This window comes from Giraffa tippelskirchi, chromosome 8, assembly GCF_054371585.1.
Source record: "Giraffa tippelskirchi isolate mGirTip1 chromosome 8, T2T-mGirTip1v1.2.pri, whole genome shotgun sequence".
In the NCBI taxonomy this organism is placed as follows: Eukaryota; Metazoa; Chordata; class Mammalia; order Artiodactyla; family Giraffidae; genus Giraffa; species Giraffa tippelskirchi.
The window spans coordinates 80,059,209-80,082,121 of NC_137282.1; the positions used below are offsets into that span (position 1 = coordinate 80,059,209).

General features: G+C 47.4%; 2 protein-coding genes across 2 annotated transcripts in view; one reads left to right on the forward strand and one right to left on the reverse strand.

Moving 5' to 3' along the window:
* The first annotated feature begins 504 nt into the window (after nt 1-504).
* Nucleotides 505-8,901, forward strand: RXFP3 (relaxin family peptide receptor 3). Its single transcript, XM_081524251.1, has 4 exons — nt 505-639; nt 1,686-1,832; nt 6,778-7,155; nt 7,480-8,901. The coding sequence occupies exons 1-4, from the start codon at nt 505-507 to the stop codon at nt 8,899-8,901; spliced, it is 2,082 nt and encodes a 693-aa protein (XP_081380377.1).
* Nucleotides 8,902-16,925: 8,024 nt separating this feature from the next.
* SLC45A2 (solute carrier family 45 member 2) overlaps nt 16,926-22,913 on the reverse strand; it is a 28,975-nt gene continuing 22,987 nt past the window's right edge. Inside the window, exons 6-7 of the mRNA XM_081521440.1 lie at nt 19,826-20,031; nt 16,926-17,172 (exon numbers count right to left, since the gene is read on the reverse strand). Of these exons, the coding sequence (XP_081377566.1) occupies nt 16,948-17,172; nt 19,826-20,031 (431 nt within the window). The 3' untranslated portion in view covers nt 16,926-16,947. The remainder of the gene's footprint in view (nt 17,173-19,825; nt 20,032-22,913) is intronic.

Below are 22,913 nucleotides of genomic sequence, written 5' to 3' on the forward strand. Positions count from 1 at the left end.
TCTCCATCCTCACCATCCCCACCTTTTTTAAAAAACAATTTTATTTATTTATTTCTGGATGGGCTGGGTCTTCCTTTCTGGGAAGGCTTTTCTCTAGTTGCAGCGAGTGGAGGCTACTTATGCGATGTGCCGGCTTCTTATTACAATGACTTATCTTGTTGCAGCGCACAGGCTCTAGGGTGCTCAGACGTCAGTAGCTGCAACATGTGGGCTCAATAGTTGTGGCTCTTGGGCTCAGAAGCTCAGGCTCAATATTTTGGTGAAGAGGCTTAGTTGCTTCTCAGCATGTGGGATCTTCCTGGATTAGGAATCGAACCCTTATCACCTGCATTGGCAGGCAGATTCTTTATGACTGAGCCACCAGCGAAGTTCCATCTTCACCTTTAAGCTGTATAATGGACTGAATGTTTATGTCTCACCAAAATTCATAGGTTGTAATCCTATGTAATGGTATTAGGAGGTGGGCCCTCTGAGACATGATTAAGTCATGAGGGTAAAGCCTTCATGACTTGGATTGATATCCTTATGAAAGAAACCCCAGAAAATTCTCTTGCCCTTCCTGCCATGAGAAGACCCAGCACAGAAGAACAGCAGATGGCGCTCTATGAACCAGGCTCTCACCAAACACCAAACCTGCCAGTACCTTAATCTTGGATGTCCTAGCATCTGGAACTATAAGAAATAAATATTTGTTGTTTCATCCACCTGGTCTCCAGTGTTTTTGTTACAGCAGCCTGAATGGACTAAGACAACCCACCACCATCTTCCACCTAGACTTCTGCAGTAGTCTTTTTCCAGGCTCCCAGTTTGCACCCTTCATGCCTTATAACTGTTTCACCGATCAGTATGGTCTTTATAACATGTGAACTGGACTGCATAATTTCCCTCCTGTCTTGACTTGGACTCCTCCCAAAATAGATCAGGAGCCAGAAATTCTAGTGAAAGTAATTCATTTGGGAGGAGACCCCAGAAAACACTGGAAGTGAAGTGATAGGGAAGAGGAAGTATGCAATAAACATGTTAAACAAGCTACCACTCTGTCAACTGAAGCTTGTCTCTGAACTCTGGGGAATACGTTAAAATACACACCCAGAATTATCTTCCAAAGGGACAAGGAAACTGGGGTATTTATACACCAGCTCCCAATAGTCATTGGTTGCAGGCTCCTCTCCTCGGACAGGTGAGATTAAGTCCCCACTACTGTAGGCTGCCCCACAAACAAGCAAAGCAGCTTCAAAGAAAGGCCACTGGGGGAATCACAGGAGCTGATACTTGAAGGTCAAGATGGCAAATAGGGAAATGGTATGTGCCGAGCGGAGATGGGCAGGGCACTGACAACATCTACTACACCTATGCAAATCCCGCCAGTAGCTTCCTGTTGAGTTTTGAATGAAATCTGAATTCTCAGTCATGGCTTCCCAGACTGATCTGACTCTTGCCTACCCTGGTCTCATGTGCCATTCCTGCCAGCATGGGCTCCCACCCAGAGGCAACTCTTGACCTTTTGCTCTTTGCCTACTGGAACAATCTGCCTAAATCTGTTGGCCAACTCTTCTTTAGAGTTGGAGTAAGAGAACTTCCAACCACTGGCAGACATATTATCCTGGTGTTTTCCTTTTAAAGAATATTCTTCTGCTGGAACCCATGTAAACAAACTTGAATCCACATCTCTCTCTGCCTCCAAGGCAGAGGATGTGCAGAAAGTTGATGACTTTTGGCATGGGGCTGCATACTTGCCTGACCTGGAACTCAAACAAGCAGGAGGAAGAGATCTCATGGGCAGTACAGGAGCCGTGACCCCAGCTGCTGACCAATGGCAACAGGGTGAGCCAGTAGGTCGCTGAAAATGTGGGCAAGACACAGCAGTGCCTATTGTACTACATGGGAATGGTTGCTGCTTCACTTCAAACTCTACATCTTTGAAATTCTTGAGGACATTAATTTCTACAAGATTTCTTCAAGTTGGTAGCATGACTTTGGTTTAGTATTTTGGTAGGTAGAAGCAGTTCTAGTAGCTTTGACTTGGTCTTTCCTAGCATAGTAACAAAGATAATTATTAATTCCATTGGAGACAGAAAGCTACAAAAGGAAAGAATAGCTCTCATATACTCTATGGCTCAGTTGTTAATGTTTACATAGTCATTGCAGTGTAAATGCTGGGGACGGATCTTTCAAAAGTATAATACAATGAAATTGGAAGGTGTCGGAATGCTGGCAGAAGTACAAGGAGAGTATGTGTCAGAAAAAAAGCTAAACTTTCACCTTGCATGGTAAGGAGTAAAAAATTCATGCCTAAAATGAAAAAATAAAGTAGCAATACAAGCATGTCAATCAGAGTTATGCAGTAAATAGCAAATGAATCAAAAGATTTGAATGTGCCTCTGGGCAGAAGAAATATGGAGGGCCCAGCTGCAAGGGAGCTGCAATTTTTTTTTTATAGTAAGCCCTATAGAACTACATATCTTGTTCTTAACAAATGATTCCCATCTTATCGGTGTAAGGTAGGCACTCAGCATCAATATTTTAAAATTAATTTTATTTTATTTTTTGGCCATTTTAGGTCTTCATTGCTGTGTGCAGGCTTTCTCTAGTGGCCAGTGGGGGCTACTCTCTGTCGTGGTACAAGGGCTTCTCATTGCAGTGGCTTCTCTTGTTGTGGAGCACAGGCTCTAGGTGCAAGGGTGCAAGGGTTTCAGTAATTGTGGTATGTAGTCTCAGTAGTTGTGAACCTAAGTGTGGACTTAGTTGCTCCAGGGCATGTGGAATCCTCCCAGACCAGGGATTGAACCCATGTCTCCTGCATTGGCAGGTGGATTCTTAACCACTGGACCATCAGGGAAGTCCTCAGCATCAATATTTTTAAGTGGCTTTAGTATGCAGGTGGCTTTATAGATGGAGGTATAGCTTAGGCTTCCCCAATGGCTCAGTGGGTAAAGAATCTGCCTGCAGTGCAAGGAGACACAGGAGACATAGGTTCGATCCCTGGGTTGAGAAGATCCCTTGGAGAAGGAAATGGCCCACTCCAGTATTCTTGCCTGAAAAATTCCATGGACAGAGGAGCCTGACAGGCTACAGTCCATAGGGGGCCCAAAGAGTCAGACACAACTGAGCACACACACATGCACCTCATTGATAATTCATTCATTAATAGAGATAGAGAAAATTTGGGGATATATTCACACTCACATAGCGTAGGAAAAAATGAAACATATTTTAAGTAAATCAATTGTCCTGGAGTTAGACTTGGATATTCTATAGGAGTGGATAGTTAAGAAAAACTTCTAAGTTATCTTTTAAGGAACTGCCTTAGTAGGAAGATTGCATCTGAATGCAGAGTCCAGCCTATAAATGTGTCCTGTGCTCATACATGTGAAAAGCCTGGGCTCAGCACTAAGGGCAAACAGCAACGATATACATCCTGCTCTGCAAGACTGACACTTGAAATAATCAGAAAGAGCCACAGCACTCCATGATGGGAGGCATGCCTTAAGAGATGTGCTGATAGAGGGCTCAGTGATACTGAGAGGGGAAAGGATCGATACCGATTTCTCAGAGAATTCAGAAAGCTTCCCAAAAAACAGTAGCCTTTTAGTAATATTAAGCAGTACAAGTAACATCAAAATACATTGAATTTGGGGAAGAGAGAAAAGAGAATAGAGGAAGAACTTTCGTAAGAACATTTTTTAGCAAAGACACTAACTTGGGAAAACAGATTAGCACAAGTGGATCCACAGTAATAAAACTTAACAATTAGACCCATGGGGCAAGGGAAGGTATCGCAGCTGGTTTATTAAAAACAGACAACAAAAAAAGCCCCTCTTTTAATTATTCCACAAGGTTGATCCTTATAAATCTACATACCACTTTGTCAGTTTTCCAAATTTTCCATTAGGAATTCTTATGATAAGATTTTGGTAATATTTTAACAGTACACCTAAATGATATTTGACCATAACTGATATGCCTCTCTCTTTGAACATATTAGATGCTGTCTGAGAAAAACATGGTCCATGATTTTAAGAAATACGGTCTAAAATATCTTAAGGTCATACTGAGAAAGAACTTATTTGAAAAGAGATCTTTTTGCTTCCATAACACAGACTTACTTAAGTGATACTATAAATTCCTGCACACAACCTGTACTTCACTTCAGAAAACACAGATTTGGAAATGAAGAGCATTCTAGGCTCAGAAGCACTCCAGCAGCGTTCTCTGGGAGTCGCACTTGGGAGTAGCCTCTCCTGGCGCCTCCGTCTGTCTTGCCGGCCGAGTACTTAAGGCCTGGCAGATCTCAGGAGCACATGGTCCCCCCATCCTACAATGAAGGAAATGTCATTGTTGGGCCTAAATGTGATTTTTAAGGAATTTAGCAAGACCCCCTTTTCTTTATTTGCTTCCAATCCTAGTGTGTGATCAACAAACATTGAAAATTAAGATTTCCTTGGGACTTAAATGTTTCACATGGAGAGCTTAGAGAACGAATAAAAATTAATCCAAATGTTCCCAAATCTGGGGGAAAATTAGTATCACCTGGAAGAATGTTTTAAAAATATAGACTGTTGGGCCCCTTTCCAACTCCAATTCCAATTCGGAGAATCAGAATCTCTGTGGCCACACGGGGCTGGGAGGAGAGCTGCTATTTATATTTTAGGAAGCTCCCCTGCTGACTCAGATGTCACCTGCTCAGTGGTTATCTTCAGAATATTTGAAAGCCACAATTCCTCCCATGAACACAGGAAGAAACTGAGGCAAAGGGCTTTCAGGGTATACCCTAGGCTTCCTTGTTTTTCCACAGCACCTTGAAATATTTTTAAACTTTTTTTTAAATTAGTTTATTTATCTATTTTTTAACTTTACAATATTGTATTTGTTTTGCCATACATTGACATGAATCCACAATGGGTGTACATGTTTTCCTCTTCCAGAACCCCCCTCCCACCTCCCTCCCCATCCCATCCCTCTGGGTCATCCCGGTGCACCAGCTCCGAGCACCCTGTATCATGCGTCGAACCTGGGCTGGCGATTCGTTTCACATATGATAATTTACATGCTTCAGTGCCATTCTCCCATATCATCCCGCCCTCGCCCTCTCGAGCTATGTCAGAAACAGAATCACCTAACAACTGTCAGCTAAAGGAGAAATAAAAATTTGATGCAGAAAGAACTAGTAAAAATTGGAGTGAGAACTGAGCTTGAAGAAGAGGCTACTTACGCAGGGATAAGAGGTGTACACAGAAGCAACTTGTGTGTCATATTGGTTTAGAGAAGGGCTGAGCTTCTTCAGATTACAATTTCTCAAAGGAAGTGGTTTGGTTTGGTTTCTATTTTCCCTGGTGGCTCAGTGGTAAAGAATTCGGCCGCAATATAGGAGATGCAAGAGACGCAGGTTCGATTTCTGGTTCGAAAAGATCCCCTGGAGAAGGGAATGGCAACCCACCCCAGTATTTTTGCCTGGGAAATCCCCTGGACGGAGGAGCCTGGCCGGCTACAGTCCATGGAGTTGCTACAGCTCATACAGTTGCAGAGTCGGACACAACCGAGCGACTAACACTTGTCTTTATTAAAACTCTCGCGCCCCCTAGCGGGTAATCGGAGCAATCCAGAGACTATAGTGAAGGTGTTCTCTGGAGCTGTGTTCCGGTTTTGGAATCAAGATGTTTCCTTTTCTCTTCGTTTGTTTTGCACGAAGTGAAGTGCAAGTCCCTCAGTCGTGTTTGACTCTTTGTGACCCCATGGACTATACAATCCATAGAATTCTCCAGGCCAAAATACTGGAGTGGGTAGCCTTTCCCGTCTCCCGGGGATCTTCCCGACACAGGAATCGAACCGGGTTCTCCTGAATTGCAGGCAGATTCTTGGTAAACCAACTGAGCTATACCGTGTTTCTTTTTCAGTATGCTTTTCTATTTCCTCTGCTTTAAAGTCACAACCTTTTTATCCCTGTAAGTAAAGTCAGGAGCTCTGCAAGAGTGAGGACAATTACGTTTAATATACTTTTGTTTCCGTTTAGTCCAGCACAACGAGGAAAACATTTCAAATTTCTTAAGTGTTTCCTGAGAAGCGTACATTTTACACCAGAGCAATTGATCTGGCACTTAAATAAACTGCAATTTAAGAAGTGACTCAAATGGTTTATATTGATTCCCTTCACCCAAAGGAACTTAGAAGAGTCCTTAAAATTTACTTCCATTGGTCTGAAGCAAACAAACAAGCAAACAACACCTGGTTAAGAGTTCTGATTATAAGAGTAGTATGGGTACTAGTGCCAAAAAACAGCCCTGTGAAATCCTCTTTTTCAACTGCATCAGAGTAAAGAGAGTGTGGTTGAATGTGAGTAAACAATCTGTTGAAGAGCTTTGGGCTGAGAGCTAAGCATCTAATGCCTGTGAAGTCAGCGCACCAATTACATGCTCTGCTTAGCTTCAGTAGTCAGAATACACCGAAGCAGATAGCAACACCTGAACCCAGAGTTCTGTTACGTGAAGACACTTTGGAAATCCTGACAACCACAGCCGCCAATTAAGGGGAAGTGGAGCTGCGTTTGTGTATTCAGTAAGAGTCCACCATCTGATTTAATGTATGGGCATGAAAAGAGACAACTATTGTTGCTTTTAAAAAAGAAAAATGGGCAGAAGATTGTGCATTTAGAAGTGAGAAAGAAAAAATTCTCATAATTATGTTGGGGGATGAGGAAGGAAAAGCGATCGCAAATCAAAGCCGACTTTCTCCAGCAACAGAGAGAAATAAAGGGCTTTACGACCTTTTGAAACTGAAAAGGGAGACTGGCCCCGCGGGGCTCTGCGTGCTGCTCAGCCCATCTCCCCCTCGCGGCGCCTGCGACGAAGTTCAGCACCTCGGAAAGCGCCCCCTCTCCTGACACTGGGGTTACGCATGCTCTTCGGGAGCCCGCAGCCCGGTGGAAATACAACTCGCGGCGACGCGGCTGGCAACTCACCGCGAATCGACAGCAGCGGAGAGACGGAGATGCGAGGCAGCGAGGCCGGCATCGACAGCTCTCCAGAGACTCAGCGAGGTAGACCGAACTCTCTTCAGAAACCTCGTAGGAGCAGCTGCGGAGGAAACCTGCAAAGGTATTTGAAAGAGAAAGAGAGGGTCCCCAGGAGCGGTCTGGAGCGTCAGGGAGGGAACGCGCTGGTGCCCAAGTGACAGCGGGAAACGCTGGGGGCAAAAGTCTGAGTCTGTACACTAGAGACCCGCAGACGCCAGCCTTGGTCGGACAACCTTTAGACGCCTATCGCTCGCCTTGGGAGCTGTGCGTCTCTACTCTCGAATTCCTCTCCAGAACCGACGTTCGGCGCCCATTCTCACGCCCAAGGCCAAGCTCCGCGCGCCGGGGACGCGCCTGGCGCCTGGTTCCTAGGCGCTCTCTTCCACAGCTACTTTGCAAGCCCCTGCGCGCGCCAGAACCCCGAGAGAGCCGGACTCCCCTTAGGAGCTATCTCCCGAAACATGACCTAGAGGTACCAGCGCGGGCAGGTGGCTGCGGCAGTCGCGCCAGCCACCATGAATAAGGCGGCTGGCGGGGACGAGCTCTCAGAACTCGTCGGTCCGATCCCGGACCTTCTGCAGGCGGCCAACTCCAGCGGCAACGCGTCTCTGCAGCTCCAGGAGTTGTGGTGGGAGCTGGGGCTGGAGTTGCCGGACGGCGCGGCGCCGGGGCACCCCCCGAGCGGCGGCGGGGCGGAGAGCGCGGACCCCGAGGCCCGGGTGCGCATCCTCATCAGCGTGGTGTACTGGGTGGTTTGCGCGCTGGGGCTGAGCGGCAACCTGCTGGTGCTCTACCTGATGAAGAGCAAGCAGGGCTGGCGCAAGTCCTCCATCAACCTTTTCGTCACCAACCTGGCGCTGACGGACTTCCAGTTCGTGCTCACTCTGCCCTTCTGGGCCGTGGAAAACGCCCTTGACTTCAAATGGCCCTTCGGCAAGGCCATGTGTAAGATCGTATCCATAGTGACGTCCGTGAACATGTATGCCAGCGTCTTCTTCCTCACCTCCATGAGCGTGGCGCGCTACCACTCGGTGGCCTCGGCTCTTAAGAGCCACCGGACCCGAGGGTACGGCGGGGGCGACTGCTGCGGCCGGAGCCTGGGGGACAGCTGCTGCTTCTCCGTCAAAGCACTGTGCGCGATGATCTGGGCCTCCGCCGTGCTGGCCTCGCTGCCCAACGCCATCTTCTCCACCACGGTCAAGGTGATGGGGGAGGAGCTGTGCCTGGTGCGCTTCCCCGACAGGTTGCTGGGCCGCGACAGGCAGTTCTGGCTGGGCCTCTACCACTTGCAGAAGGTGCTGTTGGGTTTCTTGCTGCCGCTAGGCATCATCAGCCTGTGCTACCTGCTGCTAGTACGCTTCATCTCCGACCACCGCGTGGCAGGGACCGAAGGAGGAGCCTCAGCGGCCGGGGGAGGCCTGGCCGGAGCCAGCGCTCGGAGACGCTCCAAGGTCACCAGATCAGTGACCATCGTGGTCCTGTCCTTCTTCCTGTGTTGGCTGCCCAACCAGGCGCTCACCACCTGGAGCATCCTCATCAAGTTCAACGCGGTGCCCTTCAGCCAAGAGTACTTCCTGTGCCAGGTGTACGCGTTCCCCTTGAGCGTGTGCCTGGCGCACTCCAACAGCTGTCTCAATCCCATCCTCTACTGCCTGGTACGCCGCGAGTTCCGCAAAGCGCTCAAGAACCTACTGTGGCGCATCGCGTCGCCTTCTCTCACCAGCATGCGCCCTTTCACCGCCACCACCAAGCCCGAGCCGGAGGACCAGGGACTGCAGGCCCTGGCGCCTCTCCACCAAGCCGCGGAGCCCGACCTGCTCTACTATCCGCCTGGCGTGGTGGTCTACAGCGGCGGTCGCTACGACCTGCTGCCCAGCAGCTCTGTCTACTGACGCGGGCCGAAGCCCAGGGTGCGCGCAAACTGCAAAGCGGTTTTTCCTGGGCGGAAAAGAGGAGAACGGGTGAAGGGATGCGAAGGGGCCCTCCGGATCAAGAGTTTAGGAGGGAGGAGGATGGAGAGGAGCACAAAGGAGCAGCCTAAGAGGTTGGGGACCTTCTCCGGAGAGGGGAGGCTGCGAACCCAGGTGGAGAGAGGAAGCTGGCAAAGGGGCCGAGCTCAGCCTTACAGGCCCAAGCCATCAGCTTCCGTTCCCCTTCTCTCTACACGCACCCCCTTCCTCTTCTTAGGCTATCAACGTTGGGCAGTGTAGGGCGCCCAGAAGAAGGAGAAAGGCATCTGAAATGTAGAGCAATTCGGGGGCGAGGAAGTGGCCTCAGCCAAATGTTGCGCAGACAGTTGAGCGCATGTATTTCAGAAACTTTTTTTTTTTTTTTGGCAGCTCTTGAAAAAGTCCTCAAGGTGCACGCAGCCGGGGGAGCCACCCTCAAAACCTTTGCCCCCTGGTTCTGGGTCAGCCGGGGCGCGAAGGTCTGATCTGCTGCTTGGCTGCGGGCAGGCCTAAAGTATGGGACCCGGAAACTTTTTCGGAATTGAAAGAAAGCAGTGACAATCTTGTTCCACCCGCAGGAGAAATGCCCCGAGGGAGAGCCACCTCCCGTGAGGCGTATGGTTTATCTTTTGGGTCGGGGAGAGTGCGCACACGCGGAGCCAGCCCGGGACTCTGCACCGCCTCGGCGCTCAAGGGTCGCCGGAACCAAAACGCTCCAGTGTACTAGAGCTCTTCGCCGGGGAGTGGCTTCCCTGCGACAGCGAGCGGACTCAGTGAGGTTATAGAGGCTGAAGAGAGACTTCTTCAGGCTGACGGCTCCTAAAGGAGAAGGGGGGCCCACATGCTCTCTTGGTACCCCAGCAGCAAGTGAGTGCGCCCTGCGCTGGAAGCTGGGCGTCTGGGTTCCCTTGAGAGCCTTGCGGGTGCCTGGAGACACTGTGTCCGCTCGGGTCCGTGCACTGCAGGTGAGCTGTGCCCAGGAGCAACTTGAACAGGTCTGAGGAGACACGCCACTGGGAGTGGAGACTTTTCTGCAGCCTCTCCCTCTCACTCTTTGGGAATTGGAATGCGTGTTTGATAGAGGCTCTAGACCAGCAAGTAGAGGAATGATTCGGGCCGCGTTTTTTGTAGGCTTAGATAGAAGATTGAGAGATGCTGTAGAAACGTGGTTCCTGAAAACCAAATTCCCGGAAGCTGGCGTCTGAGTGTTAAGAGGAGTTGTGGGGTGGGAAGGGGAATGGGAGACTCAAGTAAACTCTCTGCTGAAGGGGAAAGAGTAGGGAGAGTCTGTTCTGGGTGAATTACCAGGATCTCAGGTGTGGGGTTTCTTATTGCTCATAACCCTGAGGAGAGAAGGCAAGAATCAGAATTCCCATAGGACTCTACCTTAACCAAGTTCCTTTCATTCTAAAGAGTGCTCAGCACGTTGACACACATGATGAATTCTTCCATTACCCCCAGCCTATGGGACCTTCTGAAGGGTGACACGTTTCTCATGACAGTTTTGTTCTGGTCACAGCAGTCTAGTCCTTTCTTGAGGCTGCTCAGAGGGCGGGATGGAATGATCTACCCATCCAGCTGCCAGTTTTGACAGAGGTGCTACTGTTTTTCTCTTTGGCGACCTAGTTTGAGGTCACAAACAGGCAATGTGGGCACCTACTGGTGTGCTTATTTTCATACCATAAATAATCACTATACAAGCATGTCTGCTTCTATAGCCTCTTTAACCATAAATTACTTTGTGATTTTGTTGGAAATTCCCAGGACTGTCTGAGATTTAAGGTTCAAAATGCGAACTCCACAGCTCCAGCATTCCTGTACCGCTTTCTGTAACACACACAGTGCAAAAATTAAGACCCTGCCACAAACACAAAAGCTGCTTGACCTCCTCAATCCTGAGCAGGCTTGAAGAAGGTAGCTTTTTCAGAAAACGGAATAATGCTTTTGTTTTAAAGTAGTCAAATTAGCCTCTCTTTGCCCTTTAGGATGAAAACTTATTGCTACTGATATTGAGAACCAATGGGCTAATAAACATTGAACTATAAATCCAAGTCTCCAAAATATAAAGTAAATGAACAAGTAAACACCTACAAAGAACAAATAGTAGCTTGGTAGTTTATCTCTGTGTTACACTGATATTAGACATTTACTGAGATATTCTCTTTATTAAGCAACTTGCTGTTTTGAATTTGACAATAAACAATGTGTGGGTTGCCCAAGGTTTTTAGGAAAGTATGTTGAAGTGTGTACTTCTGGTATGATGGGCACTAGAAAAAGCAGAAGGGGTGGGGGCAAAGACTTCATGAAAGAACTCTGTGAAAAGAGTCCCCTCGTCCCGGCCCACCCCTGTGGACTTCTAAAAACATGGCTAGAGGGAGCCAAGACCAAAACTTCTATCTACACAAGGACAAAAGCATCAACAAATGGTCAAATCCAGTTGAGATCATCAAATTCTGTTTTTTTGAATGCTTGTTGTGTGCCTAGCTCTGTGTTGAGTGTTGGGGTTATGTACACATTCCTGACATTTAGAAGGGGACAGTACCATGTACATGAGGCAGATGAGTCATGGGATAGTGAGTTGAATGTCATGTTGTTGTTGTTCAGTCACTAAGTTGTGTCAGACTCGTTTTGATCCCATGAACTGCAGCACTCCAGGCCTCCGTGTCCTTCACTATCTCCCTGAGTTTGCTCAAACTTATGTCCATTGAGTTGGTGATGCAATCCAACCGTCTCATCCTCTGTCACCCCCTTCTCCTCCTGCCCTCAATCTTTCCCAGTATCAGGGTCTTTTCCAATGAGTCAGCTCTTCACATCAGGTGGCCAATGTATTGGAGCTTCAGCATCAGTCCTTACAATGAATATGCAAGGTAGATTTCCTTTAGGATTGATTGCTTTGATCTCCTTGCTTTTGAATATCATAGTAAGGGCTAAAAGAAGTGCTGTTTGTAGGAATACAGGGATTGAGAACTTGATTCTGTTGCGGAACCAGAGACTTCCTGGCCAAAGCAGTATTTGAGATGGACCTACGAATATGGGCTTCTCTTGTGGCTCAGCTGGTAAAGAACCCACCTGCAATGCGGGAGACCTGGGTTCGATCCCTGGGTTGGGAAAATCCCCTGGAGAAGGGAAAGGCTACCCACTGCAGTATTCTGGCCTGGAGAATTCCATGGACTGTATATAGTCCATGGGGTCACAAAGAGTCGGACACAACTGAGCGACCTACACTTTCACTTCACTTTCTTAGGAATATGAGGACAATTTAGATGGGCAATCTGGCAACTGAGACAGAGAGTAGGTGCAGAGCTAGGGCATTTGAAGCTGGGGAAATTCAGTGATCAAGGCTTTGAGGTTGGAGTGGCAGGTGCATGGTCATGGAGGGAGAAGCAAAGCAGTGGGGCCTCCCTTTCTCCTACAGGATTTACTGGGATTTCTAGGAAGAATGTAAATGTCCCTGCACTTGCTTTATTTGTCTGGGAACAGGACAATTTTGTCCCAGAGAGGATACGTCATTGGTATACTAAGAACAAGTACTTAAGTTCCCAAAGGTGGTTAAGAGAGTGTGAAAGTCGCTCAGTTGTGTCCAACTCTTTGTGACCCCATGGACTATACAGTCCATGGAATGCTCCAGGCCAGAATACTGGAGTGAGAACCTTTCCCTTCTCCAGGAGATTTGCCAACCCAGGGATCAAACCCACGTCTCCCACATTGCAGGTGGATTCTTTACCAGCTGAGCCACCAGGGAAGCCCAAGAATACTGGAGTGGGTAGCCTATCCCTTCTCCAGCAGATCTTCCCGACCCAGGAATCGAACCGGGGTCTCCTGCATTGCAGGCAGATTCTTTACCAGCTGAGCTACCAGGGAAGCCCTGGTAGATTAAAAGTCTTTAAAAGCCTTTAAGGTGGTTAAAGGCTTTTAAAATTGGATTCTATCTGCTCATTCAAATCTCAATGAAGTTGAGTTAAAGGAGTAAAGTATTACTCAAGTGTGAGTGTGAGTGTGTGTGTGTGTGTGTGTGTGTGAGAGAGAGAGAGAGAGAGAGTCTGTGTGCTCTAGCTCCCTTTTCCATCCCATAGCCCACCCAGTGTTCCATCTAAAAAGAGCTTCACTTGTAATGAAGACCATGACCTGCGGTTGGCCACAGATGACTATTCTTGACTTCTTGGGGGTCCAGGGAAGACAGTTCTCAGTTGCAGGTCACCCTCCCAGCCCACCCAGTCATTCATTTCAAAATCTTTAATCAGCAGAGCGGTCCTTGGAGAAATGATCAGAAGATACACATTGAACTCAGCAAATAATTCCATTTTCAAATGTTGCAGAGGTCAAGAACAGGTAGGTGAGGCAGGAGAGGTGGCTGGATGCTGTTTCTTTCTTAAAGCTATGTGCTGTGTCATGCGGAAAAAGCTTCCCTGTTGGCTCAGATGGTAAAGCGTCTGCCTGCAATGTGGGAGACCCAGGTTTGATCCCTGGGTCGGGAAGATTCCCCTGGAGAAGAAAATGGCAACCTACTCCAGTATTCGTGCCTGGAAAATCCCATGGACAGAGAAGCCTGGTAGGCTACGGTCCATGGGGTCTCAAAGAGTCAGGCACGACTGAGCGACTTCATTTTCCTTTCCTTTCCTTTCCTGTGTCATGTGGGGCTCTGAGATCACTGGCTCATTCTCATCCTAGGCCCAGGGCAGGGGTCCTGTGTGGGATTGGGAGCAGGTGTCCTCCCTGGGTACTTCAGTCATGACCTTGCTGCTCTTGGATGGATAACGTGAGGGGGAGAAGGAGGAAGGAAGACTGGGGAAGATGGAATCTTTTGCTAGTGAATGTAATAATTTCATTTGTGAGTGTATATTCCAATAGTGGGTGTCCCTGGTGGCTCAGATGGTAAAGTGTCTGCCTGCGGTGCTTGAGACCAGGGTTCGATCCCTGGGTCGGGAAGATCCCCTGGGGAAGGAATTGGCAACCAACTCCAGTATTCTTGCCTAGAAAATCCCATGGGTGGAGGAGTCTGGCAAGCTACAGTCCATGGGGTCTCAAAGAGTGTGACATGACTGAGCAACTTCATTTTCACCTTTCTTTTCACTTTCAGTCCAATAGGTGGCGCTAGTGGTAAAGAAATGGCCTGCCAATGTGGGAGAAGAAAAAGACATGGGTTCGATCCCTGGGTGGGGAATATCCCCTGGAGGAACGCACAGCAACCATTCTAGTATCCTTGCCTAGAGAATCTCATGGACAGAGGAGCCTGGCGGGCTACAGTCCACGGGGTCACAAAGAGTTGGATACTACTGAAGCAACAGCACACACACACACACACACACACACACACACACACATACTGATAGAAGGCAGGGGGCCTGGATTGGACAGAAAATAAGTGCCATTGTGCACAGGAGGAAGGCAAGCCTCAGAGGTTGATCAGTGGAGCCACAGCACACTGAGGTCTGAGAAAAAAGCTCAGCTCAATCTGGAAAAAATTAATCTGGAGAAAATGGGATAAACTGTGGGAACCCAGAGAACCTGGTGCTGGATAAGGAAACTGTGTGTGTTCTGCAGGTGGCGAGTGTGGGTGGGGAAAGGAAGGAGTGACCACTTTGGTGTAAGGCTTGTCCTCCTTCCCCTCCTGCCCCACCCTACACAAACTAGAAGAGCCCAGATCCACAGGGGTACCCCAGAAATACCATCCCACACCCTAGCACTGCCCCTGCCAAAAACCCAAGAGCAGCAGAGATCAGGCTCTTAAAAGGGAGGCAACCAAGAGAACTGCAGCCTGGAGCCATCAGACCTGGGCAGCCAGGACCCCCACCCCGCGTCTGATACCAGAGAGTGCTTCTCAGCCCTCCCCTCCCACCTGTACCCCTTCCCACATAGCAAGGAACCCATGCAGCTGCCTGGAGCCTGAGCCCTGCACCTCCACCCCCTAGACTATGCTTCAGTTATGCAAGACATCAGAATTCCCCATCTAAATGGCTCTGAGTCTCTAAGGGCTTCGTGGGCCCTTTCCTCTTGAAGGTGGAAGACACCGCTGAGTCTGTGCACCCTTAGTTGTGAGGGGAGGCTGAGGGTGACTGTTTGCAGGTGTGGTAAACAGTAGGGGGTTGGGAAGGCTATGGACGTGCAGATGTCAAGGTGCCCATAGGGGCCCTCACAGTGCTGGACTGGGATAAGGGTGGGAAAAGGGGGGATGGGCCTTCATCAGCGGTCTCTCCCCCAGGCCCTGCAAATGCAAAAGTTAGGAGTGGACCTGCACCCCTCATTCCCCCAGAGGTTTTGGGAAAGGGAACCCGAAGAACCCCTGAGCATAGTTCTTTTTTCAGTACCCCTTCAGCAAATGAGCCTACACTAGAGGCTCCTGGCCATGCTACCGAACTGCCCATTCTGCTATGCACCAGGAAGCCAGAAAACAGCCTGAATCCCCGTGTCCTTGTTCTCAAAGCAGCTCATTTTATGTCTCCAAATTCCCTTCCAGCATGGGAGGTCTCCATAATCTAGAAATTCACCTGAGGCAGCGATTACACAACCAGACTCTAAGATGAGGCAGGAGAAGGAACCACGTAACATGTTTTAACTTGGAGAAACATGTGGGCAAATCATTCTGTACCACTAAGGCATGTCAGAATTATATAGAAAACACTTATGAAGGACAGGTGATGGGGAGATGTGGGTCTGAGGAAGAAGGACGGTGAGCCTTAAAAAATAATGACAATGGCTGTCATGTATCAAGTGCAGACCAGCGGCCAGCCTCCAGGCTGAGTGCTGCTCTTATAGGAAACAGCAGAACCCAAATGCCTGGGTTCAAAGCCCAGCTCTGCCACTTCGGAGCTGTGTAGCTTCAGATGAGAACTATAAACCTCTCTGCCTCGTTTCCTCATCTAGAAAATGGAGATCAGTAGCAGCAGCCTCTCCCAAGATTGCTGTGTTAACATGGGTAAAATGCTGAGAATGGTGGTAAGCACTCAGTAAGGCTTAGGTATTACAAATGGTCACCACTCTCTGGGGTAGGAAGTATTGGGTGGGTCATAAAGTCCACTCGGGTTTTTCCATAAGATGTTACAGAAATCTCGAACAAACTTTTTCGCTAACTCAATATTACCCCAAATGTACAGATGAACAAGTACAGCTTTTGCGGTTCTGTAGTTTGCTGGGGCGCAGCAGAGCCAGGATCCCAAACCAGCCCGGCTCTAAAGCTCCCGGTCTTTCTGTTAAACCATGCCACCATCATGAACTTCAAGGGGGTATGGCTGAGAAATGCCGCTTCACTTGGAGAAGAGAGGATCACAGGAGAAACGGGAGGCAGCTCTTTGAAAGGCTTCCGGTGAGACTCCAGGGGCTGGAACAAAAGGGCAGGCTAGAGAGAAAGATTTTTACTATATCAATAAGATGAGCTGTTTCAAAGTGGGGAATCCTCTAGCATGAGCTGTTCAAGCAGACTTGTACGGATAGTATAAATTAACATGAATTAATTATGAGCGAGTTAAATATGAATTGAATATGAGTGAATTCATATTTTAAATCACCAGCCTTATTTTGCATAATGGTGCACTGGATGAAAAATATAACCTCCCTGACTATATATGGACACCTAGTTAAAAAATAAAAATAAAAAAATCACATCACAGGATAAATTCCAGCATCACAATTGTGTGTTAGTCGGCGTCTCAGGTTGCATCGAAGTCTAAAATGCCCTGTGGAAAACAGACCCTGCCTCCCCATTCCACTGCAGTGACTCAGGGAGAAAGTTGCATGGAGGTGCTGTCATCCACACTTGTCCTTTGCCACCAGTGAATGGAGGCATGGCCCAGTCTCTCCTAAGGCAAGTCATACTTGAAATACTAAAACTGATGTGCACAGGGCTGGCTGGGAACGAGGGGTAGTTACTGCAGTTGAAGTCATAACACGTGGCATCCAAAGGGCAGATACAAAAAACGCAGAGCTAAATAAAGATTGATTTCATGCCACATGCTCCACTGCATCTGAGGTTCGGGACCATGTCTCTTTATTGACCTAATCCATATATCTAACAAAGAGAGCCACAAAGCAACAGCCGATCAGTGCCACTGCAGAGGCCGTGATCACGACAACGACAACGCTGCCGGCCATGTTGACCAGAAGGCCCAGGCCACCTCCGACCAGGATCTGAGCCAGCTGTACCATGCACGTGAGGGTGGCGCAGTCCAGGCCCTGCCCTCTGCCGCTGCTGTCCGGGCCCCCACCCAGGGCCTGCTGCTTCTGCAAGGCAAGAACAGGGACAGCATTTGATCTATGCCAACTCTTCCGTAGGCAGAAGTCAGCAAGCAAACTTGTTCTTTAGAAAGCCAGATAACAGATACTTGCAGCTGTGGTTGCAACCACATAACTCCGCCGTTGCAGTGCCAAAGTAGTCACGGCACACAAACAAGTTCCAACACAAATTTAGGACACTGCTACTTGGTCCAAGCTCCACCCCCTGCCTTTTCCCCTTACCTGCCACAAAATCTTGAATATTAACTATGGGAGTTAACTGATTAAGAGCACAAAGTTCTCTCTTCCTAAGTATGCAATAGATACAATGAATTAGAAACAATAAATATCCCTTTTCATCCTTTCCTTAGAGTTGAAAGTTCAAACACTTTTAGGAGGATGTTGAATCACAGATATATGTTAGGAGAGGCAACATAAAAATGCAATTCAACCTTTTCAAATAGGGTTGTTGTTTGGTTAGTAGATTAATGTTTGATTACTATTTGACATTTGGTCTGAACTGGCTGATAGCATTGCCATTTATCGGGTGTCATATATGCGCTAGGGCTTGGGCAAGGTTCTTTCACTTACGTTATTTCATTCATGCTTACCACCTTTCCAGAGGCACATGGTGCCACCAGAGAAGCCCCAGTGTTAGTCTCTCAGTCATGTCCTATTCTTTGTGACCCCAAGGACTGTAGCCGGCCAAGCTCCTCTGTCCATGAGGATTCTCCAGGCAAGAATACTGGAGTAGGTAGCCATTCCCTTCTCCAGGGGATCTTCCTGACTCAGAAATTGAACCCCAGTAACCTGCATTGCAGGTAGAATTTTTTTTAACCATTTGAGCCATCAGGGAGGCCCATGTTATTATCATTAACATCATAATAACAATAATACTACTGCCTACCATTTTTTGAGTCTTTGCAAGGTAGGCATTATGCTAAACTATACTATCTTGTTTCATTTAATTTTCCAACAATTCTATAAGGTGGGTGTATCATTCCCATTTGATTAGAAAACTAAGGCTCTATGAGTCTGAATGATAATTCCTACACTATTAAATTTTAAAAAACCATTATGTAAGAAAATGCGTAGTATCCTTTGAATAAGAAAAGGAAAATGAAAAAATGAGATTCATAATTGCTAGATTTTCATTCAAAAATACTGGAAAGATAGACAAAAATCTGAAGATAGTGGTTACATGTAGGAGCCTAGGGTAGGGGGAAGGGGAAATAGGGGAAGAGTGGAGGGAGAGGTAGACAGGTGCCACGTGATTCACGCTTGCATATCATCGTGGTTGCTGAACCATGTCATTGTATTTCCCATCTAAAAATGAACTCATTTTGAGTGACACTTAGTAAATAAATGGGCAAGATCCCTGGCCTTCCCTGGTGACAAAGACAGTAAAGAATCCGCCTGTAATGCAAGAGACCCAGGTTTGATCCCTGAGTCAGGAAGATCCACTGGAAAAGGGAATGGCAACCCACTTCAGTAGTCCTACCTGGAGAATTCCATAGACAGAGAAGCCTGGCGGGCTACAGTTCCTGGGGTCACAAAGAACTGGATACGACTGAGTGACTACTTTTTTTTGCTTTATGGCTCCCCAGTGTCCCATAGCTGCCAAATGCAGGAGGCACGATTCGAATCCAGGTTCTTCTGAGTCCATAGCCTCTGTATTTGGGGCCTAGTATCATCTAACTCTTTCTTGGAGGGGCGGTTCTCAATGACAGCTGTATCTCTAGCAGCTAAGTGCCTGCCATGCATTGAAACACTAGTGACGATGTCTGCCAAGGGTAAGGACAGCTACAACTCTTGTTTAAAGGTTTTAACGCTTAGTGCAACCCTGCCACACTGCGCTTGCCAGATCAAATTATGAAAAAGAAGGCCAGTGTTCTAGTCACATGGACATGTGTTCAGCATTTTTGCAGTTTCCTGCTGGGATGGATTAAGCTAATAGTTCTCTTTAGCTTTTAGAGTTGAGGAAATGTAAGCCTATTTTCAGGGGGAAAGTTGCATATTTTGATAAGAAAAGGGGGTAATTTTAGAGTAGAAATATCCAACCTAGTGCTTTTTTAGGGCCACATGGAGTCTTGCCCTCTGGCTTGAATTCCCAGATGGAAATGGAGATGGGTCAGGCCTCCCTTGAGGCAGCTAGAGAGTTAACCATCTGCCACCAGCTTTCCTCCCTGTACACAGGGCATGACTTATTAAAACCCCATTTCCAAGGAGAAATATTGCTCAACCAGTAACTCCCAGAAATGGCACCGGACCTCTGTAGTGGTTGAGGGCCGGGGCCCTCTCTGTGAAACCCAGAAATGGCTCAGGTGCATGGCACGTGTCATAAGCCCAGAGTTTCCCCTGCTTTGTCTCTGTGTGATTGTGGGCTGGCTTCTCAGCATTACCAACGCTCCCTTTACCAATCTGACAAATGGAAGTAACGGTCCAACTGCTCCCAGGTGCGCTGGGCTTCAGAGTAAGGAGGAGGGAGTGGGCTGGGAACATGGTCATGCCTTGGCCAAGCCATCGTTGCATCTGGCTGGACATTTTAGTGCTGCAGTTTCAAGAACCCCTGTTTTCCAGCTCTGCTCTACACTCTCCGACTAAGTCCCCCCGCCTCCAGGTGGCTCTAGACGTCACTCAGCCCCGAGGTTTGACCACACACCTGCTCCTCGTGGTGATACACAGCGATGAGGTTAAAGGGTACTGTGTACAGGGTGCTGGACATCACGCCAAACAAGGTGCACATGGCCAGGGTGAAGTAGACATTCGGGAAGAGCCCGATGAATCCTGTCCCCAGGCCAAACAGCAAATACCCCATAAAGTAAAGCCCCTTTAGTCCAACGCAGGGAATCAAAGCTTTCTGAAAGTCTGTGGGGAGAAGAGAGGGAGAAATTATAGCTGGCAGTGTCTCACAACATCTCATAATTTCAGACAACCTTTGCTTTTGAAGATTCACCTTTTTTTTTTTTTTTTAAATCTTTCCTTTGATATTGAGTCAGGAACAAAACAACCTCCTTATCTGTGCTTGAACACAGCTGGTTTTGGGAATCAGTTTTGAATCCTTTGCATAAAGGAGAGCTGGGGATTGCCTTCCTGCACTGATTTTCTTTTCTGCAAGGAAGGACCAGGTACTGTATAGTGGGCAGCTGTATATAGCAAGAAGATGCAGAAGAGATGATTGAAAAGTCCACCGTTGTTATGGGACCCTGGGGCTGCAGGACATGCAAGAAAAGTACAGGTCTTTCTAATTCACAGGGATCTATCCCAGCAGGACCAAAATGACAATCCAGGTCCATCTTGACCCAAAGTCAGGCTGGAGGAAATGAACATAACCAGAGTTTATGGAATAAGCTGAGTCATTCAGTTTTCCCACCACACCCAAATGCTGTCTTCACTGCCTGAGAAGGAGGTAAAGAAGTTACATCACCTGCAGACACTGGCCCTGACATGCCAGCCCTTCCCAGTCCGGTCAGGGGAGCCTGCTGTCTTCACTGCCTGAGAAGGAGGTAAAGAAGTTACATCACCTGCAGACACTGGCCCTGACATGCCAGCCCTTCCCAGTCTGGTCAGGGGAGCCTGCTGTGCCAGGCACCTCCCCATCGCTGGCACCCTCACACTCTGGACAAGTTCTATAACTTCTAAGAAACAAGTTCTATAACTTCTCAGAAACCTCAGCTTCTTGATCAGCAAAATGGAACTAGTAAAATCCTTGCTAGCGGTTGTTACTAGGATCAAATGAAGGAAAATAGCTGTGAAATCCCCCAGCCGAATGCCAAGCACACAGAAGATATCAAGTTAACACTGGCTATCATAATTCAAACAACACAGACTTTGCTGAATATGGTTGACTTTTCACGGGGGTCTCCTCGAAGCAGGTAAATTGGCTTGCTCATAAAAGACTCATGGTAGAGCTCATTCTTTAAAATTGAAAATTTTGCTTTAAAATATTTTCCTATGTTTTCCACCACAGTAGGGAAAATCCCTAAGAACATTTTATCTTCCTTTTTTAATCATTTATTTTAATCCATAGTTTTCTTATCTTTCCTCTGCCCCATGCTGCTAGAACAAATGAACCCAGGAGATAGATAAATGATAGAAACTAGAAATGTGCCTACTTAAGAGTGAAATTTCCCATATCTATTCAAATAATCATTGGATTTACATTGCATAGACAAGGAACCTCATCTGTATTCCATTTGTATTATTGTTATAGCAAATATGCATTAAATTTGTGAAGTGAAAGTCACTCAGTCATGTCTGACTCTTTGTGACCCCATGGACTATACAGTCCATGGAATTCTCCAGGCCAGAATACTGGAGTGAGTGGCTTTTCCCTTCTCCAGGGGATCTTCCCAATTCAGGAATCGAACCCAGGTCTCCCGCATTGCAGGCGGTTTCTTTACCAGCTGAGCCACAAGGGACACCCAAGAATACTGGAGTGGTAGGCCATCCCTTCTCCAGTGAATCTTCCCGACCCAGGAATTAAACCAGGGTCTCCTGCAGTGCAGGCGAATTAAATTTGTATACATTATGGATTACATTGGTATCAATTTGGAATTCCGAAACTGTTAAACAAACATTTCTTCCTCTGCTAAATTCATGCCATGCTTGGAGGGCTGTTGTCAAGGCTGAGAATAAAAGCAGTATAAATCTAGTTTGCTTAATGATTACATTTATGCAGAAAATGGAATATAAGTTGTCTCAGTATCTGAAGGATACCATCAGTATTCATTAGGTAAATGCTCTCACCAAGTAGATGGGCCAACCAGGAAGAAGGCAAAAGGTAATGAAAAGATATTTGGAAACATAACTAACTTCACTACAAAGACTGAAAATCTGGCAAAGAATGCTTTATTTATGAAGAGAAATCAGTAACTGTCAGGGTCAAATTGACTTGCCTTCTGCTGTGTCTGATACTAAATAACACTGTGCCTCCCCTTAGGGTTGGAGAGAAAAGACTGATTTAGGCCCCAGCTTTGAATAGTAGTGTATGCTATGAACAATTGGCTATATTTCAGTACTCAGCGTGGCTATACTCATCGATCTAAGTGTATCTGCTGTTCAAAAGGAGCTTGAAAATAGTCCTTTATCACCATCCCCCATCTATTACCCCAGAAGCCAGACTGCCCTACCAAAGTCCGTCTGGATAGAAATTCTGGGTTGTCAATCTGGTGTTATGTGATGAGTCCAAAATACAGGGTTATCTAGTGTGCTCTGGAATTGCGGCAAATGATTGATTCTGCCCAGAGTGGGCTGGAGAGAAGAGGCAAAGACTTGAGAGATGGCACAAGCAGGGGCATATTGGAGTTGGGAGGGAGAAACAGCAGCTCAGGCAGAAGAAGCCAAAAACAAATACACAGACATGAGACCGTCTGGGAAGTGGGTCATTGGGGGAGTTCCTGCTTGGGAGTGACTGAGGTCCAAGGATAAGCGAGGCCAGACTGTGAGTCCTGGAGCACCAAGGTCAGGACCTCCACACTATCTAATGGGAGCCCCTGAAGATCCACTCCAGTGTTCTTGCCTGGAGAATCCCAGGGACAGGGGAGCCTGGTGAGCTGCCGTCTATGGGGTCGCACAGAGTCAGACACGACTGAAGCAACTTAGCAGCAGCAGATCTTTAGGCAGGGCTTGTTGGTATTTTATAAAGAACATTTTAGTTCTAACTCACCATCTTAGGGATATCACAGGCTTATACATTAATATAACTTTCAACAACTATTAAAATAGGAAGGATTCTTGTACAGAGAGAT